Here is a 16,758-nt window from a genome sequence, read left to right on the forward strand (position 1 = left end):
GCGGCCACCGCACTAAGGCACCTTAGTTGGAGTTGCCCGGAAGAGATCCGGCCGAAATATCTTGGGATGGAACCAGGGGCTCAGAGGACCAGTAGTCGACTTGATAACAGTTGCAGACTGTAGAACCAGGACCAATTGACCGCTATTGAAGATAGTCATAGATATAAACAATGGCTTTCTGTTCGTAATTCAGTGGACCCTTGAGTTGATCTCCAAGTGGAAATCTGACGGGGTTGTTCACGAAACTTTCTACCCGGATATTGTTAGCCGCCGCACTTCGACCAACTTCCGTTACCAAGATGGCTTCCGCAGCCGATACCAAAAAGCTTCCTGAAGTCGACGAAACCAGTAAGCCAGACGAAATTCTCGAAGGTACCATCGAAGATGCGACCGAATACTCCGACCGTTACTTCCGAAAACTTCGGTTCAAGATCGACCTATGGCTCCTCCCATTGATGTGGGTGTGCTATGGCACGCAGCAAGCGGACAAGACATCTCTCAGCGTCCAAGCTGTTTTCGGTCTGCGAGAAGATACCGGTCTCGTGGGCGAACAATTCAACTGGCTGAGCACGATTTTCTACCTCTCCTATCTCGTCTGCGAGTTCCCAGGAAACTGGTTGATACAGAAGAGTCATACCGGCAAGTTCCTGTCGGTTGTAATGGTACTGTGGGGTGTCGTTGTTCTGTGCATCGCCTTTGCTAAGAACTTTGCGCACCTCATGATCCTTCGAACGCTGCAGGGCGCTCTTGAGTGCACGATCTCTCCGACCTTCATGCTCATTACCGGAGCATGGTATACTTCTCAGGAGCACACCCTGAGGTCTCTGATTTGGGGCACATCCAACGCCGGAATGAACATCATCACCGGGCTTTGCATGTATGGAATCGGATTGCACGCTCAGAAAGACCCGGGTGGTTTGGCTGCAGTAAGCTAAGCCCAGATGCTGCTCACGATCGATCCTTGGCTAACGGACATTCTTAGTGGAAGGGAATTTCCTTATTCCTCGGCGGCCTGACCATCGCGTGTGGAATCCTCGTCTGGTTCATCCTCGGTACACCCCGCGAAGTCCGATGGCTCAATGAAGAAGAGAAGAAAGCCGCGATGGCCCGTGTCATCGTCAACCAGACAGGTTCTGATCGTCAAAAGAGATCCGAGTTCAAATGGGACCAAGTGTGGTTGACATTCAGGGGTAAGAATTGCCTGCAGATACCTTCAACGACGAGTAAAACCTGACACTTGCGTTTGCAGATCCTCAAACGTACTTCTTCTTCTTCGTTACCATCATCAATGCCTTACCGAACGGAGCGAACACCACCTTTTCGAAACTGATCTGGAAGTCATTTGGGTTCACCCCGCTGGAGACGTTGCTGAAGGGCTCCACTCCTTACTACTGCGTGAGCATTGTCTGGTTCCTAGTAGTTGGATTCGTCACGTTGAAGAAGCCGAATCTCAGATGTAAGTTTGTCAAAACGAGAACTTGAAGCCTTCACCGACTGACTACTGGACTCACTAGTCTTGATGATGATGTTTTCTCTCGTACCAGCTTTCAGTGGCATGATGGCTCTGGCATTTCTTCCCACGGATTCTATGAAATGGACAAGATGGGGAATGTACATCCTGCAGGTCTTTGGTTCCTTGCCAGGTCTCAGTAAGTTTCCTGCTGTTCACTAATATCATGTCTATCCCTCGTCAATGCCGAGTACTAACACAACTTAGTGATCTGGACCTTCTTGCCCTCAAACGTTGCGGGAAGGACGAAGAAGACTGTTACATCTACAGTCCTATTCGTCGCCTATTGTGTTGGTAACGCGGTGGGCGCCCAAATGTTTGTGGCGTCTGACGCTCCAAAGTACATTCGTGGTCTCACTGCTTGTGCTGTTCTCTACTGCGTTGAGTTCTGCAGCATGGCTACCTGGCGTTTCTATTGTAAGTGTCTGTCCAATACTGTTGTCAATCGGTTCGAAACTGAAAGCTGACCTTTATTCAAGACATCTGGGAGAACAAGAGGCGGGACAGGCTTGTTCGCGAGCAAGGGATTTCCAAAGAGGAGAGTGAGCGTCTTGGAAAGTTGAATGCCGAGGCAGATATGACTGACAGAGAGAACATTCACTTCAGATACAAGTATTAGCCAGCCTTGTCAAGTATCAGCCAGCCTTGGGATCTATGGCTTGCTCCATGACGCGATATTGAAAGGGTAATTTCAGTATACGATCGATCTATAGAAAGTTATGGTTCAGACGGAGTTGAGCCAGTTGTACGGTCAATGCAAGATTTGGTTTCCTCGCTTTCTTCTCCGCGCAAGTTCACGCGGACCTTCCTCGCAGTGTCTTCCATCTCACCCATGGTGGTGGTGCGACTTAAAACACCACCAACATCACGCCCATGCCTAATGGCGGCCAAGGAGCTGCTCTTCCACAATGGTACGTTGCCTCGACTATTGGAGTTACCGAGTGTTGTGAACAGAAACGCGATCGCCGAGATAAGCATCACGCCATGGAGAGCAATCCACGGCCACTCGATGTGGTACAGTACTGTGGACTTGCCCACCTTGCCGTAGTAACTCAAGGAACCGTCCTGAAAACGATCTGTATCTTGGCCACTCTTCAGGCTCTGACCCGGCGCATAGTTCCTCCGCATCTCGTTGGTCATGCTTGTTGCTAGGGTGTAAAATGTGCTGGTGATATTGTGCCTGGTCCAAGTCCAGAGACCGTCCAACGCCGGCGGCGTAGCCTTCATCGACCACTTTTCCGCTTCAAACGGCCCGAACGACGCGCCATTGAAGCCAACTGCATCAGATCCCAGTACCTTCTCGATCTCCTCTCTCTGATCCGGAGTGCCTGAAAGATTGGTGCGGAACAAGTCCTGCATGTGCGCACTCATCGACTTGACAGAGTCTTGGGATATTCGGTAGTAGCCCTCGTTACTGATGTTGGGGAATTCGAGCCTCAGGTCGGTATTGTAAACAGCAGACCAATATTTATCAAACTCCAGCGTGCCATTTGCTTCTTTGGAAATGATGTTTTCTGGTTGGCCGTCCTCGTACTCTGAGGAGCGTTTCCACGAATCCGGATCTCGTCTCGAATCTAGCGCTTCGGTGACGTTCTCCTTGACTTGGTTGCCTTCAACCGCTGAATCGATCCGCTTGACACAGTAGTAGAGCGCGCACTCGGTAGCTTGCATCGGTATGTCTGGCCAAAGTTTGAGTCCGGTCGTAGAGCCCCTGTCCGACTCGCCGGGAGTGAAGCCGGTCGACTTATTGAGCGCCTCCATATCTGGGTGAATGATACTCATTGACCACAAGAGCGTATCCACATCCTTCATGGAGTTGGTTTTGCTAGGGATTCCGGTTCCGAACGATGTGGTCGTGTACTTGTCATCCGAGTAGACGCCCAATGGCTGTTTATTTTCGCATTCTGCGTAAAGCCCGTTGTATGGTGGGCAGCCATCGATGTTGGCAATGAAGTGACCGTTTGGAAGGACGAATGCTGTTCCGGGGACTTTATAGCCAGCTAATGTGGTGTTCGCCAACGCAATGATTGCCTGTCCGAAACCCCCGACCTGCTTGAGCTCTGATGTGAGGTCGTTGCATTTGTGGCAGATCCCTAGACTCTTGAATTGGTCCCAGGTGCAGTTGCTCGTGGGGCACTGGATCAATGCCTCCTGTTCTACTTCCCAGCGTGATTTGGATAGCCCATTCAAGATTGCGCCTTGCATGGATAGCGGCGTGTCCGTTGAAACCCAGTACTCCGTCGTGGTCGAGTTTTGCCTCGATAATTCTGTGACCTGTGCTGTGCCCATGGAGTAGGTCTGTGTGCCGGAGTTTAGCGCAAGTGGTCCTTTGTCTGTCTGAGTGCTTCGCGTATAGACAACGCCCTCTCGAACTTGGATAACCTGCTGGGCGAGGGGATCGAGAGCGACGGCAAGCAGGGTCAGGATAGCACCGAGTTGGACGGCATAACTGGTGCCAAAGTCGTCAGTGACCCTTCTATGAGATGTCAGAACATGATGGAAGAGGTGAACTCACGCGCCTCGCGTCCGAAAAATAATCCGCAAGCTTCCAAGAGGGCCGCGGGTGGCGGCGTCGATACGGTCGAAATCCATGAGCGGCCGGTCTTCGCGGGTGAAGAGGATCCATTTCCACTGCGCTAGACATTCTGAGAGGACGAATGCCACAGCGGCCTTCATCGTTACTGACAAGATCGATACTACCGCGTTGAGCGTCACTCCATTCCAGGTGAAAATTGGTTTGCCGTCAAAGCGGGCAAGGAGTACCACCATTGCGGTGAAGGAGATGATGCCGCCGACCAGGGCCCAGTATTCTGGGCCCCAGGCCGACCATCGTAGTGAGTGAAGCATCACAGGTGCAGTTTGCTCCTGCGACTGAAGTTCTGATGACGCGAAATGAAGATTGAGATTTCAAATGTGCAATGGCAGAACTACATATTGTCTATCGGGAGCAACCCAGGGACGCCAGGCAGCTGAGATTGCCATTTCTCAGCGGCAAAACCCCTGACTACATGAAGCAACTTCACGTCTAGAGTGAGATCGGTCTCACTTTAGGTGGTGTCGGGTGGATTGAAGTAAGCATTAGGATCCGAACCCATGTCCGTCAGCCCTAATACGACGAGCTAAATTCTTGACTTCACCCCGAAGGCATAGTATTTGCTCACGCAAGGCGCTATTCCTGGCCTAGCAGCGGCATGGGAAGCAAAATCACTGGCCTATAGGCTCCAGCCACCGTCTCGCATCGCTAGCGAACAAACGCGTGACACCTTGCGCCTCAAGTATTCAATCCTCACGAGTTTGCAGTGGACCGTAGAAGAGTCTTCAGATTAATGTGACTGGCCGCCTCGGATTATAGAGCAGTTCACTTGCCAGCAAAGATATTCCCCAGTTTCACCAGTTCGCTCCATCGCTCATCAGGCCGAACTTCAATCGTGGCCTCCGGAGTCAAGACCTTCATCTCCTCGACACTCTTCGTCCCGTACTCGTAGCCCTCAGTGTTGTTCACAAAGTTGACCAAGATTTGAATCCAGCCTTCCATCAATTGCCTTTCGGTGGGGGTCGGACCATGGGTGATTGAAAAGCTACGTTGCGTCAATATGTCAGTAAGAGCGCCTAGCCTATAAATGCCGTGTCCAAATGGGAAAAGAGAGAGAACCAAACTCACTTCCAGATGGGCCTGTCCATGGCATGCGCCACCCCGAAGGAAGCGGGAGCTACCTTCTCGTTGATGAAGGACAGCCTGTAGGCGATCTGGTACCGCCACACGTCTCGGATATCGACGCCGTTGTCAACTAGCGCTTTCGCAAGTGCCCTGGACGGTGCCCGCACTTGTCCGTCCGAAACGATTGATCCTGTGGCATGTAGTCAGTGATACTGACACCAAAAATTGCATAGAGGCTTCTTACCGAATGTTGTTTGCCAGTCTCGCAACTTGTCTGATTCTGGCAGCTTGTACTGTTGGATCGCGCGATCTGTAACGTCTGGAGCGTAGTAGTTTGAGACCTGTAAGCGCAGGGCTTCCAGCGTGGGCTCAGTGGGTGCGTTATATGAAGAGTAAAGAGTTTCTTCGTTGCGAACCTCGCCGATGAGTAACTTGTACCCTCTTCGCTTGAACTCATCTGCGAAGTCCTTGCCCTGGAGGTACTCAATCATACCCGTGTGTATGAAGACATCATCGGTGACGGGCCGGAAGGTGTGGTTTTTCAGTTGGGGAATAGCCTCCAAAAGCTCTTCCACAGTCTTTCCCCGAAGAATAGAGAGCTTCTCCGCTCCTGACACTGAGGCGTCAATCCTAAAGTAGTCGCAAAGCTCGTCGAATTGGCCTTGGACATCGGCAAGAGATTTTGGCTGGGCCGGAATCGCGTTTGAGTCCATGAAGATGCGGTGATATAGTGAAGAGACACTTCCCGTCTTCCGGAAGTCGTAGAGCATCTGAGCTTCGGCGCTGTATGCCCCAGCACTCCGGCCGGCAAGCGTCACGTTCCCCGGATCTCCTCCGAAATGAGCAATGTTGTCTCTCACCCACTCCGCGGCCACTCGTTGGTCCCAAAGACCGAAGTTACCGCCCGCTTCACCGTTGCTCTCTTGCAAAAGGTCGTTTCCAGCAAGGAACCCAAACACGTTGAGTCGATACCCGATAGCTACGACAATGGCGTTGAGGCCACCCGTAGTAATCAGCTCTGTTGCATCCATACCCGGCTCCTGCGACGGGTCACCCATCTGGAACCACCCGCCATGAATCCAAAGCTGCACCGGCCATTTCTTGTTTTCTTCGCCTTCTTTGGGAACCGGGGTCCAGATGTTGACAAACAAGCAATCTTCGCCATAGGTGTTTCCACCACCGTCAGGCTTGACTACATGGAACGCCTTCTGAGGGCATACGGACTTGAACTTGGTTGCGTCGTATGCTCCTCCATTATCGTCGGTGTATGAGTATGATGCGGGTAATGGTCGCGGCTTGCGCCATCGGTGCTCGCCAGTTGGTGGCAGTGCGTAGGGAACACCAGTGAAGCGCCTGGACTTATTGTCGAACTGGAGGCCGCGGATCGTTCCCCGGTCGCCCAATTCGAGCTCGATTGGCGTTTCTTGGTATGAGATGGTGTTGCCCATGGTGAGATGATTCTGTTACAACTATGATGAGTGCAATGGGTATGGGTAACCATCGAGCATTCTCATCTGATGACTGACTGATGAATATGCCATCAACAGCTCCTGCTACGGTTTCGGCGGCAGAACTGGGCTCCGGCGGGGCTCCGAGATCCGTTCCGGCATGGGGCCGATAACGCTTGATTCCCTCCCCGCGGGCAGCCAACTGATAAGATATCGTCTCCAGCTTCGGCCGGATCTCCGTCCGATGGGCCGACTCGATATGTCAAGTGGAATGATTGAGTAGGCTCACGTATGTAAATACTTTGGGGACATTAGCCTAGATACGATGTCACAAGCTTCGGCAAGTAGCTCAAGGGTTCTGATGCTTTTGACGACGAATGAGTAAACTTATATCTACTATTGATCTTGTTTCCACTTGAGCTTGCATTTGCACAACTGTCTCCAACTGAGTGTTCAGCTTAACACGAAGAGAGACGACAAAATGGGGAGCCTTGGCCACAGCTCTACTATGGTGGATCTTTCCCATCATATCAATGCCAAGAGCAGAGCCCGTCATCCCTCACCGTTGAAAGACATCATCAAATTCATGGGATATGATGGTATGGTGAGCTTTGCCGGAGGTAAAACGCGGAGCTCCCGATATTTGGGATGAGATGAAATTAACAATGATAGGATTACCTCATCCGTCTCTCTTTCCGCTTGAACAAGCCAAGTTTGATTGTTTATCCCCCGAAGCTCCACTTTCAGCCAACCGGCATTCTATCGAACAAGACAAAAGAGATGGGCTGAGTTTGGAATTCGGACGCGGTTTGTCTGTAGGAGATCTAGACTTGACCCAATTTCTTCAATATGGTATGTATTCCCGCTTCGATAACCTTCAGCCGTACTTTTACTTTAGAACGGCGATGTTGACAATTCGCCCGTAGGTTCTGGTGCCGGCAATCGGCAGTTGATAGCTCTCGCAAAGGAACTAACAGAAAGAGTACATTCGCCCCCTTGCGAGTACGAGTGCCTACTACACCCCGGTAACACCAATGCATGGGCAAAGGTAGTTGGACTACTCTGCGAGGATGACGACTATGTCATAGTCGAAGAGTTTACGTACCCTTCCGCTCAGGCTCTCTGGATCCCATTGGGTATCAAAGCTGTTCCAGTCACTGCTGATGCGGCAGGGATCATGGCGAAGAGTCTTAGACATCTTTTGTCGAGATGGGATGAGCGGGAAAGAGGATCGCGAAGACCAAGAGTGTAAGTGTACCTGCAGACCTCAGCGCTATGGGTCCAGTAGATGATTAACGAGTAACAGACTCTATCTTGTTTCTGTCGGATCAAATCCGACAGGAATCACTATCTCAGCACAAAGACGAAGAGAAATCTACGACATCTGCGTTGAGTTTGGTACGCTCGAGCTACTCAGGTTCACCTGCGGAGACGTTGCTGATAGATAGTAGACATTATCATCGTCGAAGATGATCCTTATTACTTCCTCCAATACCCAGGCTACGGATCGCCTATGGAAACATCCTTCACACCCAAGCCTATCCCAGAATTCCTCAACACCCTCGTGCCCACGTTCCTCTCCATGGACGCCCAAGGCAGAATCATCCGTCTCGATTCCTTCTCGAAGACCCTGTTCCCCGGCCTCCGTCTAGGATACTTCGTCGCCAACCCGGTCTTCACCGAACGTCTCCTCCGCGCAACTGAAGTCGAGACACAGGACCCAGCGGGATTGAGTCAAGCCTTCGTTCTTGGTCTCCTTCAAAAATGGGGCATCGACGGTTATCTCACTTGGCTGCAAAACCTACAGTTCCAGTACCGCACCAGGCGGGACTGGCTCTTGGATGCGTTCAGTGCCCACTTTGACCTTCTGCCTGCGGAGAAGTCGCCTATACCTGAAGCGCAGGGTTTTGTAGTGTGCGTCAAGAACTCCCATGGCGGCAAGGTGAAACCTATCTTCAGCTTCGTTGATCCCGGAGCTGGCATGTTCGTCTGGTGTAAGTTCTACTTTGACGGCATCGACCGCTTCATGGAAATTGAGAAAGACGGAAAGAGCAAAGATCCAGAGCAGGACTTTGCCAATGAGCTGTGGCAGGCGTGGGCGACGGAACTCGTTCTTCTCACTCCGGGATCGTACTATCATGCATGGCAGGGGCCTGACAAGATGAGTACTGCCGCTCGAGGTGTTGATCCACGTACGGCGCATTTCCGGTTCTCTTTCGCGACGCCGACAGTAAGTCGATTGATTCTAGCGCCCTTAGGATATTGGAGATCCCTAACTTGGCCCATCACAGAAAGAAGAAATCAGCACCGGGGTCGTACGTCTTGCAAAAGTGATAGCGAGGTATTGGGGATAGAGGGGCTCAGCAGCCACGTCTAGTCAGGCGATGAATGCTATTGCTCAGGTTTTAGACGATTCGAACTCAAGCTAGCTATAATCCACCTTCTACGCGACTTGCAACAAGTGATAGAGTTTCACCAGTACATTCTCCCTTCTCTACATGTAAGTATGGGTATCAAAGCTTTTAAACAGCAATCGAGGGCCCGGGCTTGTTCTTGGACCCGTCATCTTGGAGATGTACCGATCTTCCTTCGATGGGCCCATCAACTCCCTTAGGTCTTTCAAAAGGCGCCATGCCCTTGCTGATCGCGACATCATCCTCGAATGTGCCATAGAGATCAAAGTCATCCTGGCATCCAAGCCTCTGTGGCTTGAAGACAAAGGTCAGGAGAGCGTAGAGCGCTCCAGCCTCCAGAAAACCGAAAATGTAGTTGCCAAGGTAATACTTGTAAAGTCCATCGTTGATCTTGACGTTGGGGTTGACCGCGGCAATCATACCCGGCATGGCGGGGACGAAGCAGACGACCCAAGCGACAAAGGCTCTCCAGTTGAAACCGTAAGTGTACCAGTAGGCTCCCTCCTTGGACCCAGTGTACAACTGGCTGATTTCAATCTTCTGCCGGCGGACGACAAAGTAGTCGGTCATCATGATGCCAGTCAAGGGGCCCATAAAGACGGAGAAACTAGCCGCCACAGACACAAACGTGCTAGCAGTGTTGTAAAACTCCCACGGCTGAACAGCCCACGATAGAGCCGCGGCCAGAAGCGCGCCACGCTTGATAGTGATCCAGGTAGGGAGCAAACCCGCGAGATCCATACCGGCAGCATATCCATTGCCGAGAATATTCTCCGCAATCTGGCCGAGAACGAAGCCCAAACTGCAAAAGAAGGCACCAGCGCGGGCCTTGGAACTGTAGTCGTCCATCATCCACTGCGTGATGACAGTCAACGGGTTCCACATGGGCTCTTCGAGCTCCCAAATCTCCATGGAGGCCGAGGCAGTAAGGATGGCGAAAATGGGCACGATCATGCCCGGGATGAAGAGCGAGAAGATGATACCAGGGACCTGGATGCCTTGCTTGCGGGCGAAACGCGTGAAGTCGGACTGGTTGAGAATACCGGCCGAGATGTTGCCGACTGAGGCGATGATGCCGTAGACCCAGGCCCATTCCTTTGTGAGGAGGGAGGGCTGCTTGGCGCCAGACTCGAAGAGAGGGCCTGTGCCGCCGGTAGTGCAGGCCCAGATCGTGATGCCCATCATTGTGACGAAGACAATGAGGTTGGCCGTGATGACGGGAATCTTCGCTTTCTCAATCCTGATGAGCTACAAGAAGAGCATTAGTAAGAGGCCTCAGAAGCTCGAGCGAGGTTTTCTCACCAGGAATGGAACCGAGATCAAGTGGAAGATGACGAATCCCACAAGGTCTCTGGTGACCATGTGCGCGCTCTCTGGGAGCGTGTTCTCCATCATCAAAAAGTTGTAGCTCCAACTGCTAAGCATAGCAGATACGCAGAGACCACCCAGCCAGGCTTGAGAGCCGTACCAGACGATGGATAGCATAATTCGGATCAATTGGCCGATGTAGGCACCGTTCATACCCAGAATGATTCTGCAGGATTCAAGTTAATTTCACGTGCCGTTTTGCACAGAAAAAGAAATAATGACAATTCGCTGCGCTTACCTTTGAGACACAGTAAACCCAATGTGCCATTCAGAGCCCATCCATCCGTTACCGATGACGAGCAGACAAATCAGAGCTCTAGCCAGGATCATCAGACCGATGGTCTGCGGGATGGTGAGACCCAGCGACAGCAGGGAAGCCGCGCCTGTCCATGCCGAAATGCAAAGACTGTAAACAATGATTAGCACATCTGGACATAAATGCAGTGAACTAAGCTAATGCAGCTTCTACCAGACTTACTTGGAGATGGATCCGAAACCCAGGAACGCCCACATTCCCCACGTTCTTCTGTTGGGAGGCAGAGGAGCGATATCAGGATTGATCCATTTCGTCGTCTCGTATCCGTGCTCATGGTCATCTCGCACCCGAAATCTCTCGAGTAGTCTTTTCGCCATCGTAGCTGACGTAGTCGACGGCGGGTCTTGGGTTGAAAGAGGATCCCCACTCGGCTTCTACACACGATGAGAGTCTGTAATAGGTCTCCTGTACAGACAACAATCGACGGTGTCTCAAAAGTTCGTTGAGGAACTCGGACGGAAAACTGAAGCTCGAGAACTGTCCCGGTAGCTGGTGCAAATTTTCCAACTCTGCTGAATACTTCGGTCTAAAAGAGCAGATGTGGCTCTTATGTCGGCAATAAAAACACCGCATCCCCCCACACGGAATAGTCCACCCTCCATCCCAGCGGCTTATCAGATTGATCAAGTGGTGCGAGTCCATCTGCAGCTCGACCTTATCAGATTCATAGATCCCTGAAGACCACCCCCAGGGATCTGCAAGAGACTTTTCATTCTTTCCGCCCGCTGTCACCAAATGTGAAGCCGATTGTCTCCGAGGTCACATTGGACCCCGCACCTGATCCGTCTATTTTTTTAGGAGGCACTGGAAGAGTAGTAGCTTGAGTTTTGAGATGGAAATGAGGCTACTTGAGGAAAAGACGACCGATGGTAGAAACAAGCTGGCCGATCAGATATCCGCTCTTGGCGCTGGCTAAGAAAGGCTTTAGAGACATATGCGGGAATGCCAAGTGTGCTAACAGCATAGAACGATGATTGGTTCATCCACCATGCCCAAGGCTTCGAATCTGTGGTTGACGTTCTTGACATGCTTTATCAAGATAGCCTGTCATGATAGCAAAGATAGCCAAAGCCTGCGCCGCAACGTGGTCGCCAGGTTCAGAGCTTATGAATCCGAGACAGTGGGTGAACCGTGAAGGACTAGACCGCGTGGGACCCGATCCACGAACAACTGGATGCGCTTGCAGTGAAGCCTATTTCAACGTCAACATGTCCCCTTGGGAGACAATTCTACGAGCTAAGCTAATGCACCCGTTTTGTTTCGTAAAATCATGCTTATGAGGTGGAGAGAGAGAGAAAGGCCCGGCTCATGATGAAATGCCGCCCGTCGTGCCGCCGCCGCCACAACCCGAACCCTGGGTGAGTTGTTTAATTACCTCACCCACACGCCGGCCGACCTCCCAGTTGATGGATGATATGGAATCAGATCGGCAAACACTCCCCCGGAAACTCTTGCGCTAAAATCATCCAATTCCACTCCCTCCCTTGATCCCTCGCCTTCCAAACCCGTTCCTCGACAAACATCCTCGTCCGCTCAACCGTAACCGTCTTGCGGTGCGTGCCAATCGAGTCAAAGACGTCGAGCACGGCAGCCCGGTCGTCCGCGTCCAGCATTTCGCAAGCAGCCATGAAGACGGGCCACAGCAGCATCTTGGACTCGGAGGGCGGCCCGCTCGTGTACAGCATCACGTCGTGGGCCTTGCTCAACGCCTCGCCATCCGCGTCCGCTGCGGACCCGGGGAGGCAGAAGAGCCGGTGCAGGTAGAGGAGGGCGCCCGCGCGGTAGCAGGCAGCCTGGGCGCGGAATTTGCGCGCTGAGCGAAAGGAGAGACTGTCTGAGATTGTGGGCTTCCAGGACTCGAGGCGCAGGCGAAGGGAGTCGGCGCGAAGGGCGAGGTTGGAGTAGCCGGCGTCGAGCCAGCTGTCGACGCAGATGGGCGGAGACGATGAACCCCTTTCCTCTGTGCTTGTCGGCGATGTTGCGCTGCCACCGCCCAAGAGGGTATTTGGGAAAGCAGGCTGAAGGATCTGGTCGCGGACCTCTTCGGCTAAAGTGCAGAGCTCTTCTAGCAACGGCATGAGGGTAACCGTATACCCGAGAAGACGGTCTGGCTTGGCCGCTTCATTTTCTAGCCAGACGTAGCTGGGAACTCTGGGACGGCGGAGCTGAATCAAGGAGACGACGAGGTCTTGTCTCGCCAGTGCCCGGAGGTAGTATCTAGCCACGGAAGATACGTCGCCTCCCGTAGAAACGTGGTGGCTGATAAGAGAGGCCACGTTTGATAGGACTGTGGGTATGGTTGCATGGTGTCCTGGTTGTGCCAAAGTGACGAGCTAGACCCTGTGAGCAATTCGATTCGGGTCACTGGGGTGTAGTGGCCCATCCATCCATCTAATGCAAGGTCCACGGGGTTCATGTTCCAGTCTCGAGCAGAAGTGATGGAAACCGACCCACGCAGGAGAAAGAGGGGGCAAAGGGAAACATGAACTCACTTCCATTGCGCACAATCCGAGAAGCAGAAAGAGCGCCTCTTCAAAGTAGTGACTTGAGGGCTTCATATTCCTCAAGTTTGCGAGGATCTTTGCCCTCCGGTTCAATACAGGCAGCAGCGCCGCGGAAGAGCTGCCGACGTCATATGAGTAGCCAATGGCCGAAATCGTGTCAGCAATCACCACCGGGTCCTGCTGCAGCATCATCACGATGTTGGCGTTCATCTCGCACACGAACTCGTGACCTATCAACAGCTCAAAGGGGTGTCTGTTGAAGTAGACTTCTAGATACGGCTGGTCTGCGACAGGCACCGACCCCGGAGGAAGCAGAGAAAAAGTGCGTGTATCTAGAGCCAGTGTCTGCCGATTTGAAGTTGGCGGTGATCTTCGTGCCGCCGGCGTCGTTGAGCTGCTGCTTGAAGACCCGGCGGAGACGGCTACGGAGAGGAGGTCCGGAGAGCTTGATGCAGATCCCGGTACTGAATCCTTTGCTGCCGCGGCGGCGGTATTACTGGCACCAGCACCGGCCGCCAGCAGAGACGAGGGTGAGTGCCTGGCATGATGTGCAGCGCCGGGTTGCGTCTTGTATCCCTGGCACACGAGCCTACGTCGAGCGCAAGTTCCGCATGAGGGGCGAATCTCATCGCACTTGACTTTTGCCTTGCGGCAGTCGATGCAGCCGTTGCGCGAGCGTCGCGTAGGAGGGACCAAGGGCGGCATCTGAACTGGATCGGATCGTCGCGGCTAACTCAACTCCAGTGTGCAGAGAGTAACCAGGGTAGCAGCTGCATTAACAAAAAGCAAGGCCGTGTGAGAAAGATACAGATAAGAGAGGTGAGGACTGAAGAGAGATTGTAAGATAGAGAGGGTCCTGGATTGTGCCTTACATCCGTTGACGGGCGTCTTGCTGTCGCTCGGATTCGGGATAGAGTTGTGGCTGGCGAGAACCAACGTTCGTTATCACGCTTCCGCCCGCCCCTCCTTCAAGCGAGCGAGCGATTTTCTGCAGTTCTGCAGCAATTTTTTCGCCAAATTGGGGGGGCCCTAGTAGGCTGCTGGCTGCTCAAAAGAGAAGACAAGGGTGTAGTTGTAACATGAATGGATGGGCGGCAGAATGCTGCGTGAGTGTGGTGAGCAATAAGTTTTTATCTTATCAGATCATCTCCATCTGAATGATCCAGCCCAACCCCCGCGAGTTGCAGGGGTTTCCCGATATTAGTGAGGGGTGAGGATGGTGAGGAGAGCCACTTGCGGCGGTACATCGGAGCCTGCGATCAACTTTGATCGGGTGTACTGTGCATGGAGAAGTAACTGTGGTTCGTCTGGTGTTTTCATGTAATTTTTCAGAGGAGGTGCACTGGAAGATCGATCCATCACGGCCCTCGGCATATGTACGTCTGATCACACAAGCCATTCAATGAGCCTGCTCACATCACTTGCTACAGTTACTTACTTAGGACGGCCAACGACCGACGAGAGAATTCCAAGGTATGGTATGGTCGTTGTAGAAAATTCTGATCATTATCGAACTCTCTTTACATTGGAAAGCCGGATAATTGTTGTCGTCGGCATGTGTCCGCCTTTGAGGGTCGCCATTGTCAACACCCTGGAAATTCTTACGTACAAATGCGCCGTCAACCCAGCGAGTCATTTATTTCAAGCACCACAAACACATTACCCAAAATCTTCAAGAATCTTCAGTGGGCTCTCATTATTTCATCATCGGTAGTGAGCCAGATGACCTTGAGCCCTTTAACTAGGAGAGATGACTCTGTGAGATCCTACCTAGAGTACCTTCCTGTGAGATCGTACCTCCTTATGCTATGACGTCTGAAGCCTCCGCCAAGGCCTCTCTCAGTGAATAAGGTGTTTGGGATCATTTCATTCATTCGAATACTCCAATCGGGCGAGATTTGAGACTTGATGTGAACGTTACCTATTCTTCCCGTAGTGATTAGGTTATACACCAGTCGCGGCAATCCGGAGACAGCTGCTGTCTTACCAGGCAGGTCACTCGCTAGATCTATCTGCTGTAAATTGCCGATGTTCAGGGCCCACGCTGCTCACTCAATCGAGCGGGGGAACAGGTGAGCCGGTCCTCGCCGGCGCTGGTGTGGACGGACCTCAAGCATCACCACCACTGCATCCGGTTTCAATCCGCGGAGTCGCAGCACAATGCCCCATTTTCCTGTTTTTCGGGGGACTTTTGCCCATTAGCCTTCTCGAGCCGCCTTGAAACGGTGTGCGCTCTTCATGCTTGATACCCCGCGGAAGACCGACCGGCCGAGTAAAAATACAGGTCTACTCTTTGCTGGCGAGAGTCTAGCGTCGCTGTGGCTGGTCTCACTCCTTCGCCTTGGCAGTGAGACCGATGACATCAACGGTCGATCCCGCGTTCTGGCGTTGCGCTACTGCGGCCGCTACCACCTTACGACCTACACAACGACTCGGAATCAGGCAGCCAGACGTGTCAATACAGTGATTTCAGTCGTGACGGCAACGGACAGCCACTCGTACTGCCTATTTGGGATGGTTTGGTCTATGCTGTGCCACAGCCGATGTCATTTGGCATCGTGCTGGTTTGGCACTATCTGAGGCGGTGATGGAGGATCACTAGGGGTGGTGATCAACACTGTTGTCTCTGCCGTGTGGCTTGAAGCACTTGGGATGACGTTCTAGAAGTCTAGTCCTTTAATTCTGAATGATAAAGACTCAGGCAATTCCTCGACTCAATTTGATCGCAACAAGTTGTCAATTTAAAAAAAGTCTCTATCAAATCACAACTGTCACAGAATCAAAATTCATCTATATTCAATCAAAGTCAAAGGAAACCCTCACCAACATGCCCGCCATCCAAGTCAAAACCAGTAACGCTGCTCGCGATGTCGCAAACCTCGTCGCCCGCGTTACAACCTCAACTCGTATCGGTAGAACCCGAAGCGGCGTCAGAGTAATCGGCGGCGGCATCATCGCAGCTATCGTCGTCGGCGTGGTCATCTTCCTCGCCGTAATCATCATCGGTGTCTGTCTCTTCCGCCGACACAAGACCCAGAGCAAGAGACGTCAGCAGGAGATGAACAAATACTACGGCGGCGACGGCCGGTCCAGCATCGGCACTGACGCCCCTCCGCCCGGCCCTGGCTACGGAAACAACAACACCAGCAACGGCTATGGCTACACCCAAGGTTACGGTCAAGGTCAGAACCAGGGCTACGGATATGCGCACATGGCTCAGCCTGGTGAGGCTGGGTACGTGGCACCGAGCAACGGCGGCGTAGCTCCGATGGCACCTGCTTATACCGCCAACCATGTCACGCACACGAAGTAATGATGTACGGAAGAAAGTCACGATACTGAAATGAGCGAGGATAGATGTTATATATGATACGATGATGTCTTGTAATTATAGTGCGATACCCACGGCCTTATGAGTTGTAATAACAAATATATTGAGTTGAACTTATCTAAGGTGGTTCCTAACGACATTCCCTCGCAGTCGTCAATGTTGATAAGCAATTGAAATCTATCTCCCGTGTTCACATTGTCTCAAGCAAG

General features: G+C 52.3%; 7 protein-coding genes across 7 annotated transcripts; 3 read left to right on the forward strand and 4 right to left on the reverse strand.

The window, feature by feature from the left end:
- Positions 1–299: 299 nt before the first annotated feature.
- On the forward strand, positions 300–2,129 carry CABS01_13024 (uncharacterized protein; the record flags this gene model as incomplete). The annotated part of the gene is made up of 6 exons (XM_060546371.1): positions 300–926; positions 983–1,190; positions 1,250–1,456; positions 1,515–1,649; positions 1,718–1,927; positions 1,990–2,129. 6 exons carry the CDS (start codon positions 300–302, stop codon positions 2,127–2,129), a joined length of 1,527 nt encoding a protein of 508 aa, XP_060395269.1.
- Positions 2,130–2,227: 98 nt separating this feature from the next.
- CABS01_13025 (uncharacterized protein) lies at positions 2,228–4,357 on the reverse strand (the record flags this gene model as incomplete). Its single annotated transcript, XM_060546372.1, has 2 exons — positions 2,228–3,959; positions 4,026–4,357. 2 exons carry the CDS (start codon positions 4,355–4,357, stop codon positions 2,228–2,230), a joined length of 2,064 nt encoding a protein of 687 aa, XP_060395270.1.
- A 511-nt stretch (positions 4,358–4,868) lies between these two features.
- On the reverse strand, positions 4,869–6,616 carry CABS01_13026 (uncharacterized protein; the record flags this gene model as incomplete). Its single annotated transcript, XM_060546373.1, has 3 exons — positions 4,869–5,088; positions 5,172–5,358; positions 5,413–6,616. The coding sequence occupies 3 exons, from the start codon at positions 6,614–6,616 to the stop codon at positions 4,869–4,871; spliced, it is 1,611 nt and encodes a 536-aa protein (XP_060395271.1).
- A 586-nt stretch (positions 6,617–7,202) lies between these two features.
- Positions 7,203–8,970, forward strand: CABS01_13027 (uncharacterized protein; the record flags this gene model as incomplete). The annotated part of the gene is made up of 5 exons (XM_060546374.1): positions 7,203–7,220; positions 7,515–7,864; positions 7,923–8,014; positions 8,068–8,846; positions 8,908–8,970. 5 exons carry the CDS (start codon positions 7,203–7,205, stop codon positions 8,968–8,970), a joined length of 1,302 nt encoding a protein of 433 aa, XP_060395272.1.
- A 168-nt stretch (positions 8,971–9,138) lies between these two features.
- Positions 9,139–11,031, reverse strand: CABS01_13028 (NCS1 nucleoside transporter; the record flags this gene model as incomplete). The annotated part of the gene is made up of 4 exons (XM_060546375.1): positions 9,139–10,278; positions 10,333–10,564; positions 10,637–10,804; positions 10,877–11,031. 4 exons carry the CDS (start codon positions 11,029–11,031, stop codon positions 9,139–9,141), a joined length of 1,695 nt encoding a protein of 564 aa, XP_060395273.1.
- A 1,104-nt stretch (positions 11,032–12,135) lies between these two features.
- On the reverse strand, positions 12,136–13,923 carry CABS01_13029 (uncharacterized protein; the record flags this gene model as incomplete). The annotated part of the gene is made up of 2 exons (XM_060546376.1): positions 12,136–13,047; positions 13,207–13,923. The coding sequence occupies 2 exons, from the start codon at positions 13,921–13,923 to the stop codon at positions 12,136–12,138; spliced, it is 1,629 nt and encodes a 542-aa protein (XP_060395274.1).
- Positions 13,924–16,045: 2,122 nt separating this feature from the next.
- CABS01_13030 (uncharacterized protein) lies at positions 16,046–16,531 on the forward strand (the record flags this gene model as incomplete). The annotated part of the gene is made up of 1 exon (XM_060546377.1): positions 16,046–16,531. The coding sequence occupies one exon, from the start codon at positions 16,046–16,048 to the stop codon at positions 16,529–16,531; it is 486 nt and encodes a 161-aa protein (XP_060395275.1).
- Between the last annotated feature and the right edge of the window lie 227 nt (positions 16,532–16,758).

This window comes from Colletotrichum abscissum, assembly GCF_030869225.1.
Source record: "Colletotrichum abscissum strain IMI 504890 chromosome Unknown Scaffold_42.1, whole genome shotgun sequence".
NCBI lineage: Eukaryota > Fungi > Ascomycota > Sordariomycetes > Glomerellales > Glomerellaceae > Colletotrichum > Colletotrichum abscissum.